The sequence below is a fragment of the Salvia splendens genome, chromosome 21 (assembly GCF_004379255.2).
Source record: "Salvia splendens isolate huo1 chromosome 21, SspV2, whole genome shotgun sequence".
Taxonomy (NCBI): Eukaryota; Viridiplantae; Streptophyta; class Magnoliopsida; order Lamiales; family Lamiaceae; genus Salvia; species Salvia splendens.
Genome location: NC_056052.1, coordinates 27,377,360 through 27,402,188, shown reverse-complemented (window position 1 = coordinate 27,402,188; position 24,829 = coordinate 27,377,360). Strand labels below are relative to the sequence as shown.

The 24,829-nt window shown below is 39.9% G+C and overlaps 3 protein-coding genes across 3 annotated transcripts; 1 reads left to right on the top strand and 2 right to left on the bottom strand.

Annotated features, from left to right (window-relative positions):
• Positions 1-956: 956 nt before the first annotated feature.
• LOC121784473 (uncharacterized mitochondrial protein AtMg00810-like) lies at positions 957-1,439 on the bottom strand. The gene has a single exon (XM_042182605.1). It carries the CDS (start codon positions 1,437-1,439, stop codon positions 957-959), a length of 483 nt encoding a protein of 160 aa, XP_042038539.1.
• Positions 1,440-7,591: 6,152 nt separating this feature from the next.
• Positions 7,592-11,116, top strand: LOC121783662. Its single transcript, XM_042181805.1, has 8 exons — positions 7,592-7,865; positions 7,980-8,001; positions 9,505-9,561; positions 9,642-9,723; positions 10,003-10,098; positions 10,258-10,382; positions 10,466-10,484; positions 10,654-11,116. The coding sequence occupies exons 1-8, from the start codon at positions 7,766-7,768 to the stop codon at positions 10,897-10,899; spliced, it is 747 nt and encodes a 248-aa protein (XP_042037739.1). The 5' UTR covers positions 7,592-7,765; the 3' UTR covers positions 10,900-11,116.
• Positions 11,117-16,345: 5,229 nt separating this feature from the next.
• On the bottom strand, positions 16,346-17,122 carry LOC121783442 (brassinosteroid-responsive RING protein 1-like). The gene has a single exon (XM_042181512.1). It carries the CDS (start codon positions 17,027-17,029, stop codon positions 16,520-16,522), a length of 510 nt encoding a protein of 169 aa, XP_042037446.1. The 5' UTR covers positions 17,030-17,122; the 3' UTR covers positions 16,346-16,519.
• Positions 17,123-24,829: the final 7,707 nt, after the last annotated feature.

Sequence of the window (24,829 nt, the reverse complement as noted above, 5' to 3'; positions counted from 1 at the left end):
CCGTTAATAAACTTCTAAGCCAACCCGCATGACAAACACCGAAGGTGGTGGCCACATATTCAGTTTCGCAGGTTGATAATGTAACAATGGGCTGCTTCTTGGACATCCAAGTGAAGGTAGTGTCACCAAGTTTGGTTAGATTGTTTTATAGTCTACTCATCTCATGTTACTTATAAGCAAAAACCGAAAGAGTATGTAATGATAAACATAGGTTTTGAGGGAATTGATTTCATTATCGGTTTTGGAACTACAAAGATTTACACGCTTCATATAGGCCTCAATATTCTCCACATATGGTAAGCCACTAATTGCCATACCTAATTCTATACAAGATATGAAAAGATATCAATCAATTACTAATTCTTCCAATCTTGATTGTGTGGGATCTACCCTTTGATTGCGCAAGATCTTTCCTTCCAACACTCCCCCTCAAGTTAAGTGACGGGATTACCGATGCTTAACTTGTCCAATACTCCGTGGAAAGATTGAGAGTTCACAACTTTCGTCAAGATATCTGCTAGTTGATCTTCTGATTTGACATATGGTAGTTCCACGATCTTTGCATCAAGTGTATCTTTTATAAAGTGTCTGTCCACTTCCACATGCTTGGTTCGATCATGTTGAACCGGATTCTCGAAGATACTAATGGCGGCCTTGTTATCACACAGTAATCGGCATGGTTGGGCCGATTTGAGTTCCAACTCAGTCATGGGTCTCCTAAGCCATAATTCTGCCTCCGCACTAGACATAGCTACTACTTTCTGCTTCTTGCTCCTCCATGTCACAAGATTGCCTCCTACAAAGGTAAAATACCCGGCTATTGACTTCCGATCATTTGGATTTCATGCCCAATATGCATCCGTATATCCATGTACCTCTAAGTAGTTATGCTTCTTGAATAACACTCCATGTCCTGGTATACCCTTCAAGTATCGTACTATTCTCAAAACAGCCTCTCAATGTTCTTCCTGAGGTGCATGCATGAACTGGCTTACCACTCCGACGGCATAGGCCAAATCCGGCCTAGTGTGGGATAGATAAATGAGCTTTCCCACTAGTCTTTGATATTTCCCTCGATCAGCCCGTTTAGCTCCTTCTCGGATCTGTAATCCGTGATTCTGAACCATTGGAGTGTCCGCTGGTTCACAGTCTATCATTCCTGTCTCTGCAAGGATATCAAGCACATACTTTCTTTGATTGATGAAGATACCTTGTTTTGATCTCTTCACCTCGATGCCCAATAAGTATTTCAAGGCACCAAGGTCTTTCATCTCGAATTCTTTGAACAAATTTCTCTTCAACTGACTTATCTCCTTTTCGTCATCCCCGGTAATAATCATGTCATCAACATAAATAATAAGACAAGTAATCTTACCATTTCTCTTCTTGAGGAATAAGGTGTGGTCCGAGTTGCTTTGTCGGTATTCATACTTTTTCATCACTTCAGTAAATCTTCCAAACCAAGCTCTCGGAGATTGTTTCAAACCATATTAGGTCTTCTTGAGTTTGCAAACATCCCCATTCAAAAAATCTCCTTCGAAGCCTGGGGGAGGTTCCATGTAGACATCGTGTAGAAATGCATTTGTTACATCAAATTGATGAAGGGGCCAGTCTCGGTTGGCTGCAATAGAAAATAGCACCCTTACTGTGTTGATTTTGGCTACTGGCGAGAAGGTTTCAGCATAATCCACGCCGTAAGTTTGGGTGTACCCTTTCGCTACTAGCCTGGCTTTGTATCGATCAATAGACCCATCCGGTCTCCTCTTGATAGTGAACACCCATCTACACCCCACAGTTGTTGCTCCTTTGGGTAGTTAGCTGACTTCCCAAGTTTTAATTTTTTTAATAGCGCATCCATCTCCACAAGCATTGCATCCCTCCAATGTTTTTTCTGCCAAGCCTCTCCAGCTGTATAAGGGATTTCTTCCTCCTTATAGAGAGCAGCCTCAAAGGCCCTCGCCATCTTAGTTAGGTTTGCCTGTGCGAAATTTGCAACAACATACCGACTCCTTCCTATCTTCTCTGGGGAGTATCTTTTTGGGGGACTTCCCCGAGTGCTCCGTGGAGGAAGTATATACCTCCCGGTGCTCTCATCTAGAGTAGTCTCTGTATCAAGTGAGTTAGGAAGAGTATTTTCTTGGGGAGGATCAGAAGTTACCTCGGATACCGGTTGAGGAGGATCATCGGGTGGTGGTTGAGAGGACTCTGTGGTAGAGACGTGCTCGGTGGCCGTGCTAACCTTTTCTGTTGAGTCCTCGTTGGAGATATTTGACCGAGGCACAAACCAACTTAGGTAGTCAACAGTGTTTTCTGACTCACTCTCCCCCTGACTACTAGAGTTGACGTGGTAAAATAATTCCGATTCCAAAAAATTACAGTTCATTGTGGTTACGACTTTTCGTGTGCTTGGGTCATAGCATCTATACCCTATTTGATTAATCCCATAACCTACAAAGACGCATTTGGTGGCACACGGTGATAATTTGGTTCTCTCGTATTTTGGAATATGGACATACACTGTACATCCAAAAACTCTGGGCTGATGGTTCAAATGTTCGGGAATTTTAGTGAACTTGGTCAAGGTATCAAGAGGTGTTTTCTTGTTCAAAATTTTTGTGGGAAGTCGATTAATGAGGAAAATCGAGGTGGCAACCGCTTCTGGCCAGAAAGATTTAGGGACTTTGGACTCAATCATCAAGGCTCGGGTGATTTCAAGGATGGTTCGGTTTTTTCTCTTGGCTACCCCATTCTGTTCGGGTGTATATGGGCAGGAAGTTTGATGGATAAGGCCTTTTTCGGTAAAGAAATCAGTTATTTTTTGGTTAACGAATTCCCCCCATTGTCGGACCGAAGAGTTTTTATAGTGGTCGGGAACTGGGTTTGAACAAGTTTAAAGAAAATGATGAATTTTTCAAGTACTTCGGATTTGTGCTTTAGAAAGTATATCCATGTCATCCTAGTGCAATCGTCTACAAATATTACAAAGTATCTAAAACCATTCCCACCAACAACGGGTGCAGGACCCCAAACAGCAGCTTGAACAAGGGAAAAAATGGAATTCATACGAGTATTTGTAGGTTTAAACGATTGTCTGTGGTTTTTGGCCAAAACACAAGTCTCACAAGTAAAATCTTTCGGAATAGAGAATTTAGGAAAAAGTAAATTGAAATAACCAGGGGAGGGGTGTCCCAGTCGTTGGTACCAAAGCCAAATCTCCCTTTTCGTAGACCCGTGATCCAGCATCACAATTCCTTGTTGAGCTATCTCGTCCACGTAGTAGAGTCCTTGGCTCTCAGTGCCACGCCCAAGTATCCTCCTCGTCCGAATATCCTGCAAGATACAAAAGTCGGGATGCATCAGTAATGTACAATTTAACTCATTCATCACATGACTTATAGACATCAATATCTGGGACAAGGTAGGGACATAAAGACAATTTGAAAGTCTCAAGGTCGAGGATATTTCAATAGTGCCTGCCCCGGCTACAGTGATTAATTCCCCACTAGCAGTCTGTATAAATGCCTTAGTAATATTACTAAAACTAATAAAATGATCCTTATTTGGGGTCATGGTATCTGTGGCCCCACAATAAAAAATCCATCCTTTTTTCTCCCCCTTAATTCCATGTTTCACAATATATGCTGCGGAAATTCGGTCTAGGGGCTCAAATCGATTTTTAAGGTCAATAGGGCAAATTGGGATAGTTTTAGAGAGATCAGGGGGCTTTTCACAGTAATCCATAAGTTTTGGGTCTTCATGCAAGTCATCATAAGTAGGGGTTTTTTTTGCAAAGCATCGGGTGTTTTGTATAATTTTCGAAAAAACATAACAAAAACTAGGGTTAGGGTTGTGAATCCCCAACCCTTTACCTCCATTTGATGCGCAGCCTCTTCCTTCGTTCCAATTCTTTCTCTCGGCAAAATTGCCGGCTCCAACGACGCCTCCGCCTCCGCCGGAGGCTTCTGGTCCCCCCTCCTTCTGCTTCCCATTTTTCGGGATTTGGCTTTCCCGTCTCATTTCCGACGGTGAAGCCGACTGCCATCTTGGCCCTCGCCGTTTGCTTCTCCTCCCACCAATCGGGGTATCCTACCAGTTGAAAACATGTCTCCCGCGTGTGCTTTTGCATTTTGCAATGAGAGCACCACAATTTTGACTTGTCCACAATATTTCTAACGGTTCAAATCATAGTTTGAAGTTTGTACAAATATTTAGAGTTTGCATTTGATCACCTTCCCTCGTAGTACTTTGCCCATATTCGCATCTTACCCTGCATAAAGAATCTAATCCGCATGGTACTTTGCCCATATTCGCATCTTACCCTGCATAAAGAATCTAATCCGCATGTAACTTCGTTTATCAAACGCATTTTGCATACACATGCTATCAACGCGCATCATTTAATTCTCCATTAATTAGTCCATTCTATCACTTATCATTCAATTCCTCAGCACATCTACGTCTTCATGTGATTACTCAGACTCCCCTTCATCACAATTTGATTCTTTAACCGGATATATTCCATACGTCCTATAAGAATATGCACTCTTTCCTTTTTAGTTCGTCTCACAAAAATATACGCTTTCTAATTTTGAAAATTTTACTCTCTCTAATAAGGTAAGATTCATTCTCCACTAACAATACTTTATTTACTTTTTTAATCTACTTCTCTCTTATTTTATCAATTTTACCTTAAAACTCTTGTTGAACTCAAAAGTGATTATTCTATGGAACTAAGGGAGTAATTATGTGTGTAATAATAGGTAGATTATTGATTCATGTCCATATATTGCATTTCAGAGAGTTAATTTGGCAAAGCTAGAATGATAATTTGTGCTTCTCAAATTCTATATGAAGGCACATTGTGCGACGGTTCTAGAACGATCTCGGAGAAGTCGCTCGAGTTGTCGAAGCTATTGCTGTTGTAGCTCCTTTTCATTAGCTTCAATGCGGTGAGAATCCGAGCTGGCATTCCTCCGTCTTCACGGCGAGAATGCGTTGGAGTAGTATGAATTGTCGAACATCGGAAGATATATCTATTAATTAAAATGAAATTACACAAAATAAAACTTTTACGAGGTCGAGTTGAATGGTCTATGATAATGAAAACCATATTTACAATTGAGCCCCTCTATTGTTTCTTTATGTATGAAAGGCCACTTAATTTCTAGAAATGACTTTACGCTGCCAATGTATCCCCCGTCCCTGAAATTTTGTTACACTTTTTTTTATTTTTATCCGTCTTACAAAATTTGTCAAATTTAACTTTTTACCATTTTTTTTATTTTTATCCATCCTACAAAATTTGTCACATTTTATTTTTTATCATTTTTATTAATAGATCTCATATTCCACCAACTTATTCTCACTCACATTTTATTAGTATAAAACTAATATTTTAAGAGTATGAGTCACTTATTCTCACCCTAAACTTACATCTTACCAACTTTTTAAATCCATTTTTTATTATATTTTTAAAAACTTATGCTCAGTCAAACTGTGACAAAATTTGGGGATGGTTGGAGTAGTTACTTCATGTAATTTTTTGCCGGCTCCCATAAGACCATCCACTACGCGTCCCGCGCCGGGCTCGCGTCTCGTCCCGGAGGGACGGGTCCTCCGCGGGACGCGTTGCAGCGACCATCCCGTCCCTAGCCCGCGCCCGTCTCGTCTCGTAGCCCGTCTCGTCGAGACACGGGACGCGCTGTCCCGCCACGCGTCAGCGACACGTGTCTCGTCCCCATGCGTGCGTGACGCCCACTCGCTGGCCCGCGAGTGGGCGTCGTCACTGATGACGCAATAATTCGTTTTTTTTTTAAATTCGACTTTTAATAAAAAAAAATCAAACTGTAATATTACCGTTAAATTTTTGTTTTCGTTTTTTTAATTTTTTTTATATATTTTACTCTATAAATAATCCTATTTCATACTCATTTCAAACACAAACACACATCTATTCCTCTCAAATCCTCTCTATCACTCCAATTTCCATCTTCAATCAACTCAAACAAATGGATCCTTTTGAGCAAATGCGTCAATTAATGGAACAATCACTCGAAGAAGATCGACGACGAGAGGCGGAGGAAGCCGCGCCACCCCCACGACGCTCCCGGAAGTACATCAATCGGAACCGGGAAGAAGCCGCCGCACGGTTAGTACGCGACTACTTCTGCGATAACCTGATTTGGGGAGATACCTACTTCCGTCGCCGTTTTCGCATGCGGAAACCGCTATTTCTCCACATAGCGAATACTTTGGCGGCCATGGAAGAGTTCTTCAGAGAAGGGTTCGACGCGGTCGGCCGTCCCAGCCACACGACGCTGCAGAAATGTACTGCAGCCATCCGGCAGCTTGCGACTGGACAAACGGCCGACATATTCGACGAATACCTGCACATCGGAGACACCACTGGGCGCATGTGCTTGCTCAACTTCTGCAGAGGCGTCCGGGCAGCCTTCAGTGACGAATTTCTCCGGAGGCCAACCACGGAGGATTGTCAGTTCCTCCTCAAACTGCACGAACAAGTGCACGGATTCCCCGGGATGCTTGGCAGTGTCGATTGCATGCACTGACAATGGAAGAATTGCCCGGTGGCTTGGAGGGGGTCCTACACGAGCGGCCACAAAGGCACCCACCCAACCGTTGTACTCGAGGCCGTTGCCGACTACCGGCTTTGGATCTGACACGCGTACTTCGGGGTTCCTGGCTCGAACAACGACGTAAACGCGCTCCAACAGTCCGACCTCTTTACCGAAGTTTTGGATGGTAAAGCGTCGGCCATCAACTTCGTCTCCAACAACCGGCGGTATAAAATGGGGTACTATCTCGCCGACGGCATCTACCCGAAGTGGCCGACCTTCGTGAAGACGTGCGGCAGGCCTGCGAACCCAAAGCAGGCTCTTTTTGCGCAGAAGCAGGAGGCTGCGCGCAAGGATGTGGAGAGGGCGTTCGGGGTTCTCCAAGCGCGCTTCAACATCATCAAAGCCCCGGCTCGTTCGTGGTTCATGGAGAGCATGGTCGACATCATGTATACGTGCATAATCTTGCACAACATGATTGTCCGAGACGAAGGACCCGATGCGGGAAATTGGTTCGACCCCGAATCCCCCGGAAGCTCAACCGCAAGTAGTCCGCCGCGAAGTGGAGCGCATCCGTCTATACAAGAACGGTTGGCTATTCGGGCAAGGACACGCGACTCTAGCGCCCACACCCAACTCCAAGAGGATCTAATTGAGCACATTTGGGAAAACTTTGGCGGAGCAGATTAAATTATGTCATTTTTATTTTTTTAGAATTTTAATTATGTCTTCGTTTTTTTTTTACCTTTAAGTTGTAATGTTGTTTTAATTTTAATAAAGTGTGTTTGTTTAAATTGAATTGGGTTGAAAAAAAATTATAAATGAAATTGAATGAATAGTAATTAAGGGACGGTATAGAGACGGTTAAGGGACGGAGCGTTGCAGGTTCCGTCCCTTAGTTAAGGGATGGATGAAAAAAGGACAGTGTGACCCTCAAATAGTAGTTAAGGGACGGTTTAAGAGACGGTATAGAGACAGCGTTGAAGATGGCCTAAGTCAAAATATTAGAAGATTCAGAAAGAAGTCATCCAACGACTTGGTAGAACCTCGGGAGCGACCCCTCCTGCGTCAGTTTCTCAATCAATTTTTTCGCAATAACGCTTCCTCTTCTTCGTCTCCGTTTCTTCTCCCCTTAAGGAATTGAATCTGAGCTCAATTAAGGGAGATTTTTAGCTGGTAGCTGCACAAAAATGGGGTCTCAGGCGAATATGGACAAGATGCAGCAGCGCCAGAATTATCGCAATCTCTGGCATACCGATCTCATGCGCACAATCCAAAATGATCCTCCATGTGAGTATTATTTTGTATAACTTCTTTATCTCTACGCGTAATTCGATTTCTTCGTTTACGCCTAATGTGTTTGTTACGCAGCTGATTTAATTTTTTTTAATGCTTTTTGGGCAGATTGCTGCTTGTCGTTTTGGTGGTAAGTGTACTGATTGATTCATTGTTTTATGTGTTTATACTAAATTTTTCAGATTGTTTCGTTGCTAAGGAATTACTATATTCTTGGTTTTCTGCTCTGTGTTATTTGTTTTTTAGATCTGTGTTAACAGTATGCTTTAATTGAAGATTTCAGATGTTGTTATTTTAAAGCTCGGATCAGTTAACTTAGGCTTTGAGACTTTGCTGCGACTCAGGGTTGACTTGGATTAGTTAAATCTTACTTCATATTCTTGTGCTTAATTTAGGATTAACTGTCCCTTTCTGAGTTTTAAATTTAACGGTCGCCGATTCAAAGATCATTTCAATCAACGAGATATTCATTTCTGAGTTTCTGCAAGAATGTGAGTTCAATTTAAAATTATGATGGCAACAATATCAATTATCCCTTGAGGAAACGTTGTGCTTTTGAGGATTAGCCTAGATAGATAGATAAAATTAGAACTTGAAACTTTGTGATATTCTAAAGCTTGATAATCTTTCATTTGAGCTGATTTTGTGTGATTCATATCCAACTGATATGCTAGGATTAGAGCAATCCTAATAATGAGGATATTAAGTACAAATCATTTATCTAATCAATCATAAAAAAGAAAACATCTCTTAATGGCTTGCAGCTAATCTGTGACTGCGTGGAATGTCCCTGCTAATGCTATGATTGGGTTAATTATAATTTTTGGCCTCAACTTCAACTTTTTTAGTATCATGTCATGTAGTTTGAGAATTTGTTTGATTATTATGGCTAGTTTAAAATTTTTGGGATTTGGAAGTGTGACTAGGATCATAAGTAAATGGGGTGGATTTTCAGTTTTCCACCACAACAATAAAACGATTAATGGCATCGTTTTCTTCATTGTCACTTCAAATTTGGAATTTTTAAAAGTTGAGCTGTGGGGCATGAGTTTGCTGCTTGCTTCCGTTCGTTTTATAACAATATTCATGTGATTGATCCTTGGGCTTTGCCATGACCTGTTGCTCAACAATGACCTTGGTTGAGTAATGAGGACAATATTTCTTCATTCCTCTTGCCTCTTCGATTTTGTTGGTCTATACCGTTAACCTTTGGGGGTTTTTACCAAACAAAAAATATATTTCCTTTAATCAGTCAGACTCCCCCAGGATATCACAAACCATTAAGGTTTGGGATTGAAAAATATTGTCCCTTCAACATGTTCGGTGGAACTCTTATCTGTAAAAAGTTTCGTTTATCCTTTAATAAGTCACAGACTCCCCCAAGACATCAGGAAGCATATTTCAAGAGCATTTTGGCCCAGTTTAGGATTTAGCTTTGATGTGTAGCTTTGTTGCAATTTCATAAGACCTCTCTAGGTATTAAAGTGTTCATGGTAGTAAGATTGAAATTTAAGCATGTATATGGCCAAACATGAAATAAATTTTTGTTTCATCCACCCTTGATTCTGCATCTGCAGTGTGAAAATAAGTTTTTGAACATGTTAAGTAATTGATTGAGCTTTCCATATTACAGTGGGCCCTGCGTGTCGTATATGCTCCGCAAAAGAGCACTCTACAATGACATGTCCCGGTAATTACAAATCATCTCTCATGTTCTAGATTGTGACCACCTGTTGCGGTTATAATCGTTTTTTCTGTTTTTTGTGACAGGTATGTGTGCTGTGCTGGGTATATGCCTTGCAGTGGTCGATGTGGTGAAAGCCGTTGCCCAGAATTTTGCCTTGCAACTGAGGTACTATGAAGTTCAGGGGACCAAAGTTTTGAGTTATAAGATTTATGATATTACTGCTGCAATTTTAGAAAGCTACAAAATTTCTCCAGCTATGATACCCATTTCTATTTTTTTATCTACATTTATGCTTAAAACATTTTTTGGCAAGGTATGGACTCCCTCTCTTTCTTCTCCATCGTGTACTAAGTGCCTCTATTCTTGTGCTCTCCTTGTTTTGTTTGTTTGACTCCTGCTACCAAGCATTGCTGATATACGAAAATAATCGAAGTGCAATTTCAGGTTTTCCTGTGCTTTGGAAATTCAGTTGCCTCTACTCGGTTTTTGTTGCAAGATGAATTCAACATACAAACAACACAGTGTGACAATTGCATCATTGTACTCTCTCTCTCTCTCTCACACACACACACAAATGTGCTTGTGTGCACAAAACCAATCCATCAATTTAAGCAATCTCGTCTGCTCTTCCCTTACGACCTCCTGAATATGAATTCTCAAGTGGTATGCAGCTTGACCAACTGCTAGTTCTGTATGTAGGGTTTCATGGTCTGCCTCCAACAAATTGCTTGCATTTTCTCCATTGTTGCTATGATCGTTGGAAGTGAAGAGATCTCAGAGGCTTCCCAGATTCTGTCATGCTTGTCTGATATGGTGTATTGCACGTAAGAAAATATTACCATATATCTTGAATGTCAATCTTTTGTTTCTATCCTCTACTAAGTCAAATATAATTTTGTTTTTGCAGGGTTTGTGCTTGTATGCAGGTAAAGCCTAATGCCAGCACTTTATTACTACTTTATACCGTTTGTTCAATAATTAACTGCATAAAGAAATAGGTGAAGTTATTGCTGGTGTAGCAGTTAGAAAACCCGACTTTGTGGTTTGGTTCATAAGTTCTACTATCAAAATGTTTTTCCTTTGTGTTAATATCAGACACAGCACAAGATTGAAATGGACAAGCGTGATGGTAAGTTGGGCCCACAACCGATGGCAGTTCCACCCGTCCAGCAAATGTCACGCCTTGATCAGCCATATCCCTCTACTGTCGGATACCCTCCACCCGCATATGGGCAGCCAACTTATCCTCCTCCACCCGTGTATGGGCAGCCAAATTATCCTCCTCCACCCGCGTATGGGCAGCCAACTTATCCTCCACCCCCTGCAGGCTATCAGAGGTGAGCTTGTGTTCTTTCTGTACTGTTGGCTCGTTGGTCGGAGACGGTGTTGTTCGAATACATCATCAGGAGGTTGTTGATAGATATTCATAAACATCGTCTGTTGCACATTCTACTACAGTATTTGGTTGGTAGTCATATATAAGACCCCTACTAATTTTTTAAAGCCTGGCCATGACTTGAGATTTATATAATAAAATGGCATTTACATGTTTTGGGTTTGTAACGTCTAACGTGACTTTAAAATAAATTTGGCACCTATTGTGATAGAGCTTAATTTAATGGAAAGAAGGCTGTATGTATTGTATGTTTAGAAACAAATGATTGATCGAGTCTTAATGGGCGGCTACATTTGACGTACACGTTTTAAGCGATGTGGGGCATCGCCTAATTAATCAAGGCGCTTCTTATTTCTCCGTTTTATAGTAATAGAGTCATCTTGCCATTTTGATAAGTTCCATAGTAATAGAGTCATTTCCATTTTTAGTAAAAGTCAACACATTTTTCTACACATACTTTACTCTCTCTTACTTTTTTCTCTCTTCATCTCTTTACCTTTTTCATTTTCCATTTTATTCTCATTTTATTTAACTCACCTAACACAGTTTTTCTTAATCTCTGTGCCGGAAAAAAATGTCTTCATTACTATGGAACGGAGGGAGTATCATTTAGAACGTCAATGTTTTATTTTACTTTTTTAATACGGAGTATAAAGGTATATAATGGAAGAATCTTAACTTTTGCTTAATTATGGTCTTGCTCTTGAGTATACATACAAAATCAAAATTTGTCATGAGTATAACTTTTACTTACAAACCACTTAACCAAGTTGGTTTAAATGAATCAAATTGGCAATACGATATATAGAAGGACGAAATAACAGTCCAACGTGGACACTAAATGTAAAATGTTAATACCATTCCGATTAAATAAGGCATTGCAATTCAATTCTTGAATTAATTTTTAATTGCTAGTTACTACAGCGAGTACACGCAGAAACGCATATGGAGTATTATAATATCAAGACAACATATAAATAGTCATTGTTATAATGTGTTCGTTCACATCGAACATAAGAGGAAGCTTCATCCTACAATTATTCATTATACATATGGTAGGTTCAGGTTATAATTTATTGAGGTGATCATAGTGCTATTATTTTTTGCTCTTATTTTCACTTTTAATCAAATGAGATACACAAATAAATTAAAGTTATAATAGTTACTTAAATCACAAAATTTAGTCAAATTTTGATTAATCTTTTAATATTTGAAAATATAATTATTCTTGTGGAGCAGTACAAAACAACGTTCTTGATGATACTTGGTAGTAGGATATTTTGATATTGCATTGGGGAAATAGAAGAGGCATTGCAACAAAATTCCCCACCAAAAACCATTGTTATAAGCATTGATTTAATCCAAGTTAGAGAGATGTCCCAATTCAAATAACAATCAAAAGCAATCTCATCTTCACAGCTGGATTTGCTGCTCTGCTATCATGACTCCTTTGAAATGGAAAATTAGACGACAAAAATATTCTAATTTAAAATTATCTAAAGAATATATTGTGGGATGTTTATTACTTCATGCCAAATATAAATTCAGTTGGTCACACTCAAACCACATCCAATCCAAAATGTCTATTTGTTTGATTGCCTTTCTTGGCATATTAACAATTTACCGTTCGAAAAGATAAATAATCGATTTTGTCCCAACACTTTTAATATTTTAGCTAAAGATATCTCACCTTTAGGCTTTAGGATAAATAATCGATTGTTGCACTGTGCAAGACCAGTCACGCCACCCGCAACGCATCACACGGGTGGCCCGTATTCCGTCACGAAGGAACGAGACAGCGGCGTGACGCGTTGCGGCGCCCCGTCTCGTCCCTAGCCCGTCCCCAGCCCGTTGCGTGTTCCGTCACGGCGTGACAAATGGGAGACGTCTCGCCACGAGCCGAGGCGACGTGGCGCGCCCCGGCGCCATGCGTGACGCCCACTCCCCGACCCGCGAGTGGGCATCGTCACACTGACGCAATAATTTATTTTTTTTAAAATTCGAATTAAATAAAAAAATAAATAAATTAAAAATTTAAAACGGTAATATTACCGTTTATAGCCGTTTTCCATTTTTTTACTCTATAAATACTCCTAATTCATCCTCATTTCACACACAACTACACATCTATTCTTCCCAAATCATCTTCATTTCCTCTCCAATTTTCATCTAACATCTCATCACAAAATGTCCGGCGACGGAAACTCCGGCGGTGGCGGCTCCGGCAGGTGGGATCTCAACGCATTCGGCGACTGGGGGAGCATGTACAACACATTGGGTGGTTCCGATTCGTCGACGCCGGGGGTACCAACCACCCAATTTTGACGTGGATGCATACGCCTGTCCCTCCGCCCCGCGGTATTCGCATGGATTATCCCAGATTTCGGGGGGATTATTCCGTTGAACCCACTCCGGAAGAAGGCCGAGGCGGTGGAAGCTCCAGGGCGGAGGCGGAGGAGGAGGATCTAGGCCGGCATCCGTACGGCGTACGGCCCCAAAGAAACGCTGGCGGTGTACAACGCCTGGATCAGCGCCTCGTACGATCCCATCGTCGGGAATCAACAACCCCGGAAGTGCTTCTGGGAAAAGGTCACCGAGGCCTATCACCAGATTAAGCCGAAGGGGTCCCGCCGCCGCATATATAAGATGCTCCGCGCTCACTTTGACCGAGTCGACAGAGAGGTCAAACGATTCTGCGCCATCCACAAGAATGAAGCGGCTCATTACCAAAGCGGAGCCACGGGAGCCGATATTCTGAGGTCGGCTTTGCGGGTCTACTTCGACGACACCAGCAAACAATTCAAATATGTCGATTTTGAGAGGTCATCAAGGACGAGGAAAGGTGGGCCGGCGGTGTGCGGTCCAGCACAGGCTCGACCTCGAAGCGCACGAAGCACACGACGAGTGGCCAATACTCGTCTAGTGAGGGCGGTTCGGGCAGCGGGCCACAAGAGTTTGCCTTGCGGGAGGTTGAGACCCCGGCAGACGATGCCGGGGGTCCTCCCGTGGGCGCCGTCGGCCGCAAGGGAGAAATGCGGCGAAGGTGGCTAGAGGGAGGAGGGGCCGAGCCGAATCAAGCCAGGTGGGCTCCGGCTCGGGGGGACCCCCAACTCCCTTATGGCCATGTACATGGCCGCCACAATAGTGGTTTAGTGACAGCGTTGTAATTTAAGGGACGGTTTAGTGACAGCGTTGTGGATGACCTAATCCACTGCCGAATTTGTTGTTGAGCTGATGATCTTCCATAAAAAACCTGTTATTATACATCTTTTTTCACCGATTAAATTTTGTAACCACGTTGTTACTAGTACTATAATTACAAAATTAAAATTTAAACAAAAGGTAATAAAAAAATTTATGTTTGCAAAACATAATGTGTTTGTTTAGATTCTCTGACGATAGCTTACCCAACTAATGTATACTACCACTACTTACTTAAATTAGCTACTTATTCTACCAACGTAGTTACACTCACGTCAAATTTTATCCAATTAAACCCACCAAACTCTACATTGGAGTACTATATTAATATTCCTTTCGTCTCAAGATATTAGAATCGTATACCACTTTGGGATGTCCCAACATATTTGAGTCATTTCTATTTATGGTACACGGGATTTATAATGGAGGGGTTCTTACTGGACATCTTGACCTAAGTCTACCTCTGTTTCTAGGCTTTGTAATTGTAGGCTAAAACTAGATTGGTGTTGTTCGAAGAGGTGTGGTGTGTGAAATAAGTAAATCGATTGGTGCATTCCTAACAATAATTGATTGATTGAGAGAGAGAGAGAGAGAGAGGCTCCTGACATTCATCCACATGCCTTACTCTCCCAGCTTTATATGTTGGCCCAAACTCTCATGCCTTGCCTGACCATCTTTCAATTTTTTATTTTGCTTTTTGTCCAACAACACCATTTCTAAAGTTAAATAAATACGGACTAATTTTTTTATAATACTCCAATGTCATTTTTAAATTTTGTACATATTTCGTTCTGCACCAGTTGAATTATTTTACTATTTTAATACATTCCATAGTAAAGTCATTTCATTTTCTAACAAAAGTTAACACATTTCTTTTTTCTTACTTTACTCTTTTTTTTATTCTCTTTTTATCCTTCTATTTTTTTCATTTCTTACTTTATTCTTCCTTTACTTAACTCACTTAACACAATTTTTTTAAAATTGCGTGCCGAAAAGAAACGCATCCACTAATGTGGAACGGATGGATTATATCACATATTTTAATATGTAATTGATTAAGTAAGAGAGTGAGTAAAAAGTAAGAGAAAATAATGTTAATAGATTGTGTGGTCCACAATATTAGTATAATAGTAGTATTTAAATGTTTAAAATTTTCCATATTTAGAAATTGATCAAATTTTAATTGACGATTCAAAAGGGTAAAATTGGTCTATTTTTATGGACGATATTACTATGAAATTTAAACATTTCTCAATTGTACAATCCGATCAAATTTGAGGAAAATTGATTTTTTTTAAAAAAATTGATGCCTAAGTTGTTTGATGAAAAAATCTACATGAAGGATGTCAATATGGAAGGGACTAGGGAGGATAGAGTTAGTACTAGATTAGAGAGGAGAAATGAGTAGAGAGGTTGTAGAAAGAAAGTTAATTTTATAACTAGTTTATACCCAAAATGAAATTCTTTTAATACATGTCTGCATCAGCATTTTTTTCAAAATTTACACATTGACGCCAACTCAATATATCATCATGGGACACTTAATTTTTTAAAATTTTGTGATTTGTGTTTCAAATTTTGAGGGTGCAAAAATTTGACAAAACTTCATTGTTTTTATAATAAGCAATTAAAAAATAAAAATGTAACAGAATTAAGCCTTTAAAAATTCTATGAAATTTGAACCTAATATCTTTGGAGTAAGAAATCCACCACTATATTATCTACAAAAGGAATATGAATCGACTTCTCAATTATTACCATTGTTCTATGTTATTATGGATGAGAAAGACACCTATCTAAGTTACAACTTGATTAGGATAAGCACAAATAAAAATAGAAAGGGATTAAACCGCTAGCCCACCAACTTAGTCCTAATTAGGTAGGGTCTTCTTTGTTACCATTATTCACATTCAACAAAATCATCCACTGAAACTATTTGGTATGATTGCACCCATATGCACAATTATTTATTTCAATCTATACTTCAAAACATATCTAATAAATGCATACACTATTTACTATTCCTTCATGAAATTGTTTGTCTCACCTAAGTCACCAACCACCTTTCAATATTATGCTCTACTCATTTGGAATTGTATACATACGTGCAAACTTAAACCTGGATTACTTGGTAATCGTTGCAATAAACCTTAATTACTGTGAAAATTACAGAAAAGATAAATCTTATGCTTCTTTAATTGAATTTCCCATATATGTCCAACTTTTTTTTTCATGTAATATATACATTCCACATCCCATATTACAAAACCTCAACCATCACCAATCAAAAAACTAGAAAAGATATTACCAAAATCCCGAATCTACCCCTCACCCCCAAAAAATAAAAATAAAAAGAAAAAGTAACTACAAACCAGCCGTAATCGGCGAGTAGTCGCCGTAGAGATCGGAGATGCCGGAGGCGAGCCAGAGGCGCTCGTTGAACGCCTCCTGCATATCCTCCGGTATGAACTGCGTTCGGCAGAGTGGGCACGTCTTCTGATCGTGGTCCATCCACCGGTCCACGCAGCTCCGGTGGAATATGTGCCGGCAGTTCGCCAGCTGCCGGATCTCGTCCTCCCCGCCGAATTCGTACAGGCACACCGCGCAGCTCTCCGGCGGATCCAGATCCTCCTCCAAATCCGCGAACCTCACCACCGGCAGCAGCTCGCGGATCAGCGCCGCCGACACCGACCGCGGCTCCGCTCCTACCTCCTCGCTCGATGGATACGACGCCGTCTCCGGTTCCAGAAAATCCCCCAGCCCTAGCACGGAGAGCAGCGCGTACACGAATTTCCGTAGAAATCCTAATGCCGTTAGCAGATATACTAGCAATTTCGGGAGAAATAGGTCAGTGTATCCAACTGGAAACCCCATTTTTGAAGCGGAATTTGTCAATTTCAGAGGTGTTTTTGTGTTACAGTTAAGCGTTTTCAGAGAGAGAAGCTACGAGAGAGAGAGGATGATGGAATACAGGAAGGGTTATATAAAGAAAGTTGGAGTGGGTGAAAGGACGAAAAAGGGCAGAGGGTTGTGGGTATTTACGATCGTATCAGCTGTCACGTTTGCATAAGCTGCAGCAGAAATTGTCGTACAATTTTGAACGTGTGCTTCCTAAACACGTGTGTGCTTATATTTAATTTAAACCCCTTAACTTTGCTCATTTATTACTGAGGGACCAAAATTCTAGTAATGCTTAATTTCTTTTGCAACTTCAATCTATTTTTTAATGGAAATTTGTCTCAAAAGTAATGAATTTTGGTCAAATTTTAATATATCCATTAATTATGAAAAGTAACATTTTAAAATAAATTTTAACATTTTTTCAATGTTCTTACAACTTCCTATTTGTAATATGACGTTCATTTTTCACATATGTGTTACAAATTGATGACGTAGTTGAGTTATTAGCCAAGAATGTTGAGAGAAAAAAAATAAAATTTATGAATTGTGTTGTTTTTGTTAAATTTTTTTAATGTCAAATTGGATACAACTTCATTCAAATTAGAACTCTTGAGAAATTGAGAAAGATATAGTACAAATTTATAAATTTTACAACCGATTTTTAAAGTTTCGAGATAAACTAAAATTTGACAGAAATCATGGATTTTTTTTTACAATATACCCTTTTTAAAATCATTTGCACAGGTGACTAAATAGTTACATAGATGTCACCACATTTTAATTATACGTGGCGTATATTCCGATACACACTATATAATATTTGAAATTTGTGATTATGCGAATATTAATTAGAGCTTATATTCACCGTACGGTATTGTCGACATTACGAACTTTAATAGTATTTAAACAAGTAGTATTGAGTGTAGTATTATATTCTAAGCATGACTGGCTATGAAAAAGTGACACTTTTCAAAGAAACTTAGAAAGTGGCGTTAGAGCACGAATTAAAGTACAAATAATTAATTACTCGACTTTATGGAAATAATCTAGAGTAAATATTTTTAGACCAGTCAGCTAAACACTGAATAATATCGTTCGATCTAATTAATTTTGTCTACTTTCAAATATGTATCCCAAATTAAATAGTATATATGGATCAAATAAAAAGACCGCATATATAAAATAAAGAAATTAATTACTGTGTCGTGTTGGTACATAGTGTAATGCTATCAGATACGCGACTCAATCTTGTTATCACAACGAGATCGATTCCGGAACGAGAAGAACGAATACTTGATATGAAAATGAATAAGCAAAAAACAATTCTTGGAGAGTCAATGGAAATCTTGTGTTTTATTTGTGTGGAAGATTACAAAACTCTTGGATGAAAAATTCTCTTTTCTTTTTCCACAGCTCGGCTCTATTTAACTAGTTCAACCTAACGGCTTTCATTTAAAGCTAACTAACTAGTCGCATCCGACGACGTGCATCAGTTAATAACAACTGTCAACTCCGAACTCGTTTAAGTTCGGCCAACACCGAACACCAACACCGAGCACTGAGCACCGAGCTCAACACCGAACATTGAGCTCGGTTAATCCCTGAGCACGACTACAAACTCGACCAATCACCGAGCATGATTGCAGTTCGTCAGATCACCGAACAGCATATCGGTCCCTAATCGCCGAACAGTATATTGGTAACCGAACTGAACTGATTGTGCAGTTTTGCCCCAATCCTCATAACAAATCTCCACCTTGGGACATAACTGGACAATCCATAGATTTCATCCATCTTCCACAATCACTCCAGCTGAATCAGATTCACCAAATCCATGCAATACTTCAACTTAAGTCCGGGCAACACCTTTGTTAGCATATCAGCTGCATTGTGCTCAGTAGCTACCTTTTCAATCTTCACTGAGCCCATTTCAACTTCATCCCTCACAAAATGAAGCTTAACATCCACATGCTTGCTCCTCTCATGGAATGTCTGATGTTTTGACAAACATATGGCACTATTTGAATCACATAATACAGTCACAGCTCCTTGATCAACTCCAAAATCCGAGCAGATTCCTTTCAGCCACATGCTCTCCTTTACGGCCTCAGCCATGGAAATATATTCTGCCTCAGTTGTTGAGAGTGCCACCACAGATTGCAAACTCGACTTCCAACTTACAGCAGCTCCATACATGCAGAAAACATAGCCGGATTGGGACTTCCTTGTGTCAATGTTAGTAGCAAAATCAGAATCACAATATCCCAATAGAGGCTGTGCATCAAAATTCTTACTTCCATCAAACAGTATGCCATAATCCTGAGTACCATTCAGATACCTTAGTATCCATTTTAAAGCATGCCAATGCTCCATACCTGGATCTGCCATGTATCTGCTCACAACACTTATGGCTTGGCTGATGTCTGGCCTTGTACACACCATGGTGTACATGATGCTTCCCACTATGTTTGCATATGGGATTTTATCCATCTCTCTTCTCTGACTATCATCTTTAGGGCACTGATTTACACTGAGCTTAAACTGCTGGCTCAGGGGCACACTCACTGGTTTGCTTTTATCCATCTGAAATTTCTTGATCACATTCCTGATGTAATCTTTCTGAGTTAGCCATATCCTTTTCTTGTCTCTATCCCTTATGATCTCCATTCCAAGGATCTTCTTTGCATCTCCAAGATCCTTCATATCAAATTCAGATTTCAGATCACCTTTCACTAACTCCACCTCTTCCTTATGCTCTGCAGAGATCAGCATATCGTCTACATACAATAGTAGATATGCCACAGCAACTCCACCTCTTCTCTTGATGAAGACACAATGATCATACAAAGACTTCTCAAAACCGATCTTATGCATGAACTCATTGAACCTGAGATACCACTGTCTTGAACTTTGTTTTAGACCATACAAGCTTCTTTTCAGCAAACACACCTTTCCTTCATTTCCTGGTTGGACAAAACCAGGAGGCTGCTCCATGTAAATTTTCTCTTCGAGCTCTCCATGAAGAAAGGCTGTTTTGACATCGAGTTGCTGCAATTCCCAATTTCTCTGAGCAACAATGGCAAGTAGAATCCTGATGGAGCTATGCTTTACCACAGGGGAGAATATTTCATTATAATCTACTCCCTCCTTTTGTGTAAAGCCTTTGGCCACCAACCTGGCTTTAAATCTGATTTGATTGTTGTTGAAGGCCTCAATTTTCTTCTTAAAAATCCATTTACAACCAACTGTTTTCTGATCAGTTGGCCTCAACACCAAAATCCATGTGTGATTTTTGTACAAGCTATCAATCTCCTCCTGCATGGCTAATAGCCACTGATCCTTCTCCGGACTCCTTATTGCTTCCTTGTAATTTGAAGGCTCATGATAGTCCATCTCCTCAGCTATGGCCAGTGCATAGTGCATCATATCAAAATCCTGAAATCTGGAAGGGAGCTTGATCCTTCTTCTGGTTCTGTCTCTTGCAACCAGTCTCTGTGGAGTCTTGATGTTACTTTCATGTTCAGAGGATCCACCAACACTGGTTTCTTGTGAATTTCTCACAGTATCTGGTGGACTTCTTACAGCATCAGATGAGGATTCCCTCTGACCCTCCACCTCAAACTCAACAGTCTGAACTTGCTTCATGAAGAAAGGCATTTCAGATTCCCCGAAAATAACATCCCTACTGATGACAACCTTCTTATTCCCTTCCTCACAGCACCATAATCTGTAACCTTTAACTCCAACCTGATAGCCTATCATCACACATCTGAGAGCCCTTGGTTCCAGCTTTCCTTGTTTGATGTGAGCATATGCTCTACACCCAAATGGTCTTAATTTTGAATAGTCTCCATAAGATCCATACCATCTACTATCCGGAGTCTGATTTTCAATGGCAGCAGAGGGGCATTTGTTGATTAAAACAACAGCTGTGGAGGCTGCTTCTGCCCAAAATGGTTTTGACATTCCAGATGCTATCAACATGCATCTTACCCTTTCAAGAATGGTTCTATTTATTCTCTCGGCGACCCCATTTTGTTGTGGGTTGTGAGGCACCGTTCTATGCCTTTTAATTCCTTTTCTCTTGCAAAACTCATCAAACTCATGGGACAAAAATTCCAGCCCATTGTCAGTTCTTAGGCATCTCAAAGGCTTCCCCTTTTTCTAGCTCAACTGCAGTACACCACTCCTGAAATTTCTTGAAGGTCTCTGACTTTTCTTTCATGATCATTATCCAAACCTTTCTTGAAAAATCATCAACAAATGATAAGAAATACCTGCCTCCTCCAATGCTATTTACTGGTGCAGGGCCCCATATGTCACTGTGAACATATTGGAGAGGTTGTGTTGAGTTATGTTTGCCCACTCCATATGGCAGCTTCTTGTTTTTGCCAAGAATGCATTCTTCACAAGATCCAATGGCTCTTTGTATCTCTGAATCAGCCATCTGAATAATGCCTTGCTTTACCAGCTGCATCAGCCCAGTGTCCCCCACATGGCCCAGCCTAGCATGCCAATTGATGGTCTTTTGTGTGTTGTTAGCTGTTCCAGCAACTGCCTCAGCTTTCAGATAATAGAGCACATTGTTTCTGACAGCCTTCATGACCATTTGGCCATCCTTTTTGACAAGCATCTCTCCACCAAAGAGAGTCAATTCGTAGCCATTCTTCTCAAGAAGACCCAAGGATATAAGATTCCTTTTAATGGATGGGATGTATCTCACATCAGTGAGAGTTCTGAAAATTCCATTGTCCATCCTCAAACATATGCTCCCAACACCCCTTACATCACACACATGGTCATCTCCCAGCAACACCGAGCCTTCAGATTCCTTTAAATCTTGGAACCAGTCGAGATTGGAGGACATATGGAAACTGCAGCCTGAGTCCATGATCCATAGCCTTGATAATGGGCTATCCTCCACCACATTGAGAGCTCTTGCCTCTTCAATTTCCTCAGTGATAGCTGCTGTACCATCTCCTTTGTGATTTTCAGATTGCTTTTTCTTCCAAGCAAAACAATTTTGCTTGATGTGTCCTGGTTTCTTACACCAGAAGCAGCTTCTAGATTCCTTTTGATCTCCTTCCTTAGATGATCTTGGCTTCCACTTGTCAGATGGGGGTTTCTTGAATTTGAATTGTTTCTTTGAAGTTGCCTTCACATTGAGGCTTTCAGCAGCTTGATCGATTGGCTTGCTGACACATTTCTGCATTGCCTTCAGCTTTAATGCAGAAAATACCTCCTCCAAAGTCACTTTCGAATCCCTTCCAAGAAGTATTGAGTCTTTGAATTGCTCAAAACTCTGAGGCAGAGCATTCAATAACATCAAAGCTTTATCCTCATCTTTCATGGGATCATCCACACCCTCAAGATCATCTATATACTTTCGAAAATCTTCCAGCTGATCCGCCAGATTCTTGGAGTCAGAAAATCTAAAGTTGAACAATCTTTGCTTGAGATGCAACCTATTTGAGATTGACTTCTCCATATATATTTTCTCCAATTTCTCCCACACTCCCGCGGCATCATCCTCTTTCTGAACCTCCCTCAAGACTCTATCGCTGAGGCACAAGACAATCGAGCTATACGCCTTGTATTCCAGTTCTTGACATTTCGCCGCATCCATCCCTTGAATCTCTTTCTTGTCCGTCTTGGATTTCACATAATCCCAGACGCCTTGCTGCATCAGAACAGCTCTCATCTTCAATCTCCACAGGCCGAAATCATTTTCGCCGGTGAATTTCTCAACGTCGAACTTTGCGGTAGACATTGTTGAATTCGTCGTCCTTCTTCGATTCCCACAGACGGCGCCAATTTGTAATGCTATCAGATACGCGACTCAATCTTGTTATCACAACGAGATCGATTCCGGAACGAGAAGAACGAATACTTGATATGAAAATGAATAAGCAAAAAACAATTCTTGGAGAGTCAATTGAAATCTTGTGTTTTATTTGTGTGGAAGATTACAAAACTCTTGGATGAAAAATTCTCTTTTCTTTTTCCACAGCTCGGCTCTATTTAACTAGTTCAACCTAACGGCTTTCATTTAAAGCTAACTAACTAGTCGCATCCGACGACGTGCATCAGTTAATAACAACTGTCAACTCCGAACTCGTTTAAGTTCGGCCAACACCGAACACCAACACCGAGCACTGAGCACCGAGCTCAACACCGAACATTGAGCTCGGTTAATCCCTGAGCACGACTACAAACTCGACCAATCACCGAGCATGATTGCAGTTCGTCAGATCACCGAACAGCATATCGGTCCCTAATCGCCGAACAGTATATTGGTAACCGAACTGAACTGATTGTGCAGTTTTGCCCCAATCCTCATAACAAATAGATAAATTTATTATCCCTTTTCAAATGTCGAAATGAGTCGTTTTACTAATCAAAGCTTATAATTCTTATAATTTGTTCGAGAAAAAGTCTATCCAATCATGTTAATGCCAAATCCGTAACGCAGATGTATATATAATATATTGTACTATTTCATAACTACATATTCATATTTTGTAATACTATTGATTAATTAAAGGCTATATTAAATATTTATAGCTACACCAGAAATAGTATTTCAAATAGTAGTATTAAATAAATGTCACGTACCACCACCACGAGTTTATTTATTGTGTGGGTATCCAAATTGGAGGGAGAAAAAAGGGAAAGAATGTGAAGATGGAATATATATCCTTTTAATTTATTATATAAAAAAATTATACTAGTACAAAGTTTATAAAAAGTGAGCAAGAGAGCTTAGAGTCCCACATTAAATAACAAGCAACAATATAACAAACATTACAACATGAGTAATCGGATCGGAAGAAGAGCAGCAACTTCAAAGCAGCAAGACGGCTAAAAGTCGAGAAAATAACATCGATAGAAAGAGCGTGTTGATGAATTAGCCTCCGGTCCAACTTCTAATAGCACTCAAATCTTTTATCATCCTTCTTGTAAGCATATGAAATGAAAAAGAAAGAAAGAAAGAAAGAAAGAAAGAAAGAAAGAAAGAAAGAAAGAAAAGGAGGTGTGAAAAGAAAGTGAAAATGTGGGCAAGGAATGAACCCTGGCCAACCAGCCAAAGAGCATGGGGTGGCTTAAGGTGCCCCCAAACCCTAATCTCATTCATGTCTTGATACGCCAAAGACACTCTGACCCACTCCCATCTGCTCACTACCACCTAATTAACTACATATTCTCTCTCTCTTTTTCACACACACACACACTCTCTTTATATCTATATCTATATGAATTTATAAACCTTTTTCCTACATCTAATTTCACATCAAGTATTAAGCATCATCTCAAGTAATTGGAGTATGTTACATCTCAATCCATAATGTGTGTGATCAACTATTGTTCAAAAAAGATTCGTAAAGATATGCACCCATTAATAATTAAATACACACGCATATATATATGATGGACAATTTTTCAAATAATTTAATACAAATGGAGTCTCGAGTGAAAAAAATGAATCAAAAAAGGTAAAATATAGTAGAGTATATAATTAAGATGAATGCACCATACATGGAGTGTACCCCTTTAGTGAGATACTCATACAAGCCTTATTATAGGCAATGCATTGTATCGATTTTGTTGTAGTTAATATTTTCACACCAATAAAAAGGTAGACAAATACTTGGATAAATCAGATCGTACTAACGCTCTCCATTCCATTTTATTAATTAAGATTAATATTTACTAGTAAATAATAAATTTATTAATTAATAATTAAAGAGTGGCTCTCACTGTGCGTTCGTGCGA

Coding starts and splice junctions, on each gene's coding strand:
- LOC121784473 (XM_042182605.1), bottom strand. CDS start 1,439: ATGAAAAAGTATGAATACCGACAAAGCAACTCGGACCACACCTTATTC.
- LOC121783662 (XM_042181805.1), top strand. CDS start 7,766: ATGGGGTCTCAGGCGAATATGGACAAGATGCAGCAGCGCCAGAATTAT. Junction 8,002..9,504: donor TGCTGCTTGTCGTTTTGGTG/GTAAGTGTACTG, acceptor TCCATATTACAG/TGGGCCCTGCGTGTCGTATA. Junction 10,099..10,257: donor AGTGTGACAATTGCATCATT/GTACTCTCTCTC, acceptor TTCTGTATGTAG/GGTTTCATGGTCTGCCTCCA.
- LOC121783442 (XM_042181512.1), bottom strand. CDS start 17,029: ATGGGGTTTCCAGTTGGATACACTGACCTATTTCTCCCGAAATTGCTA.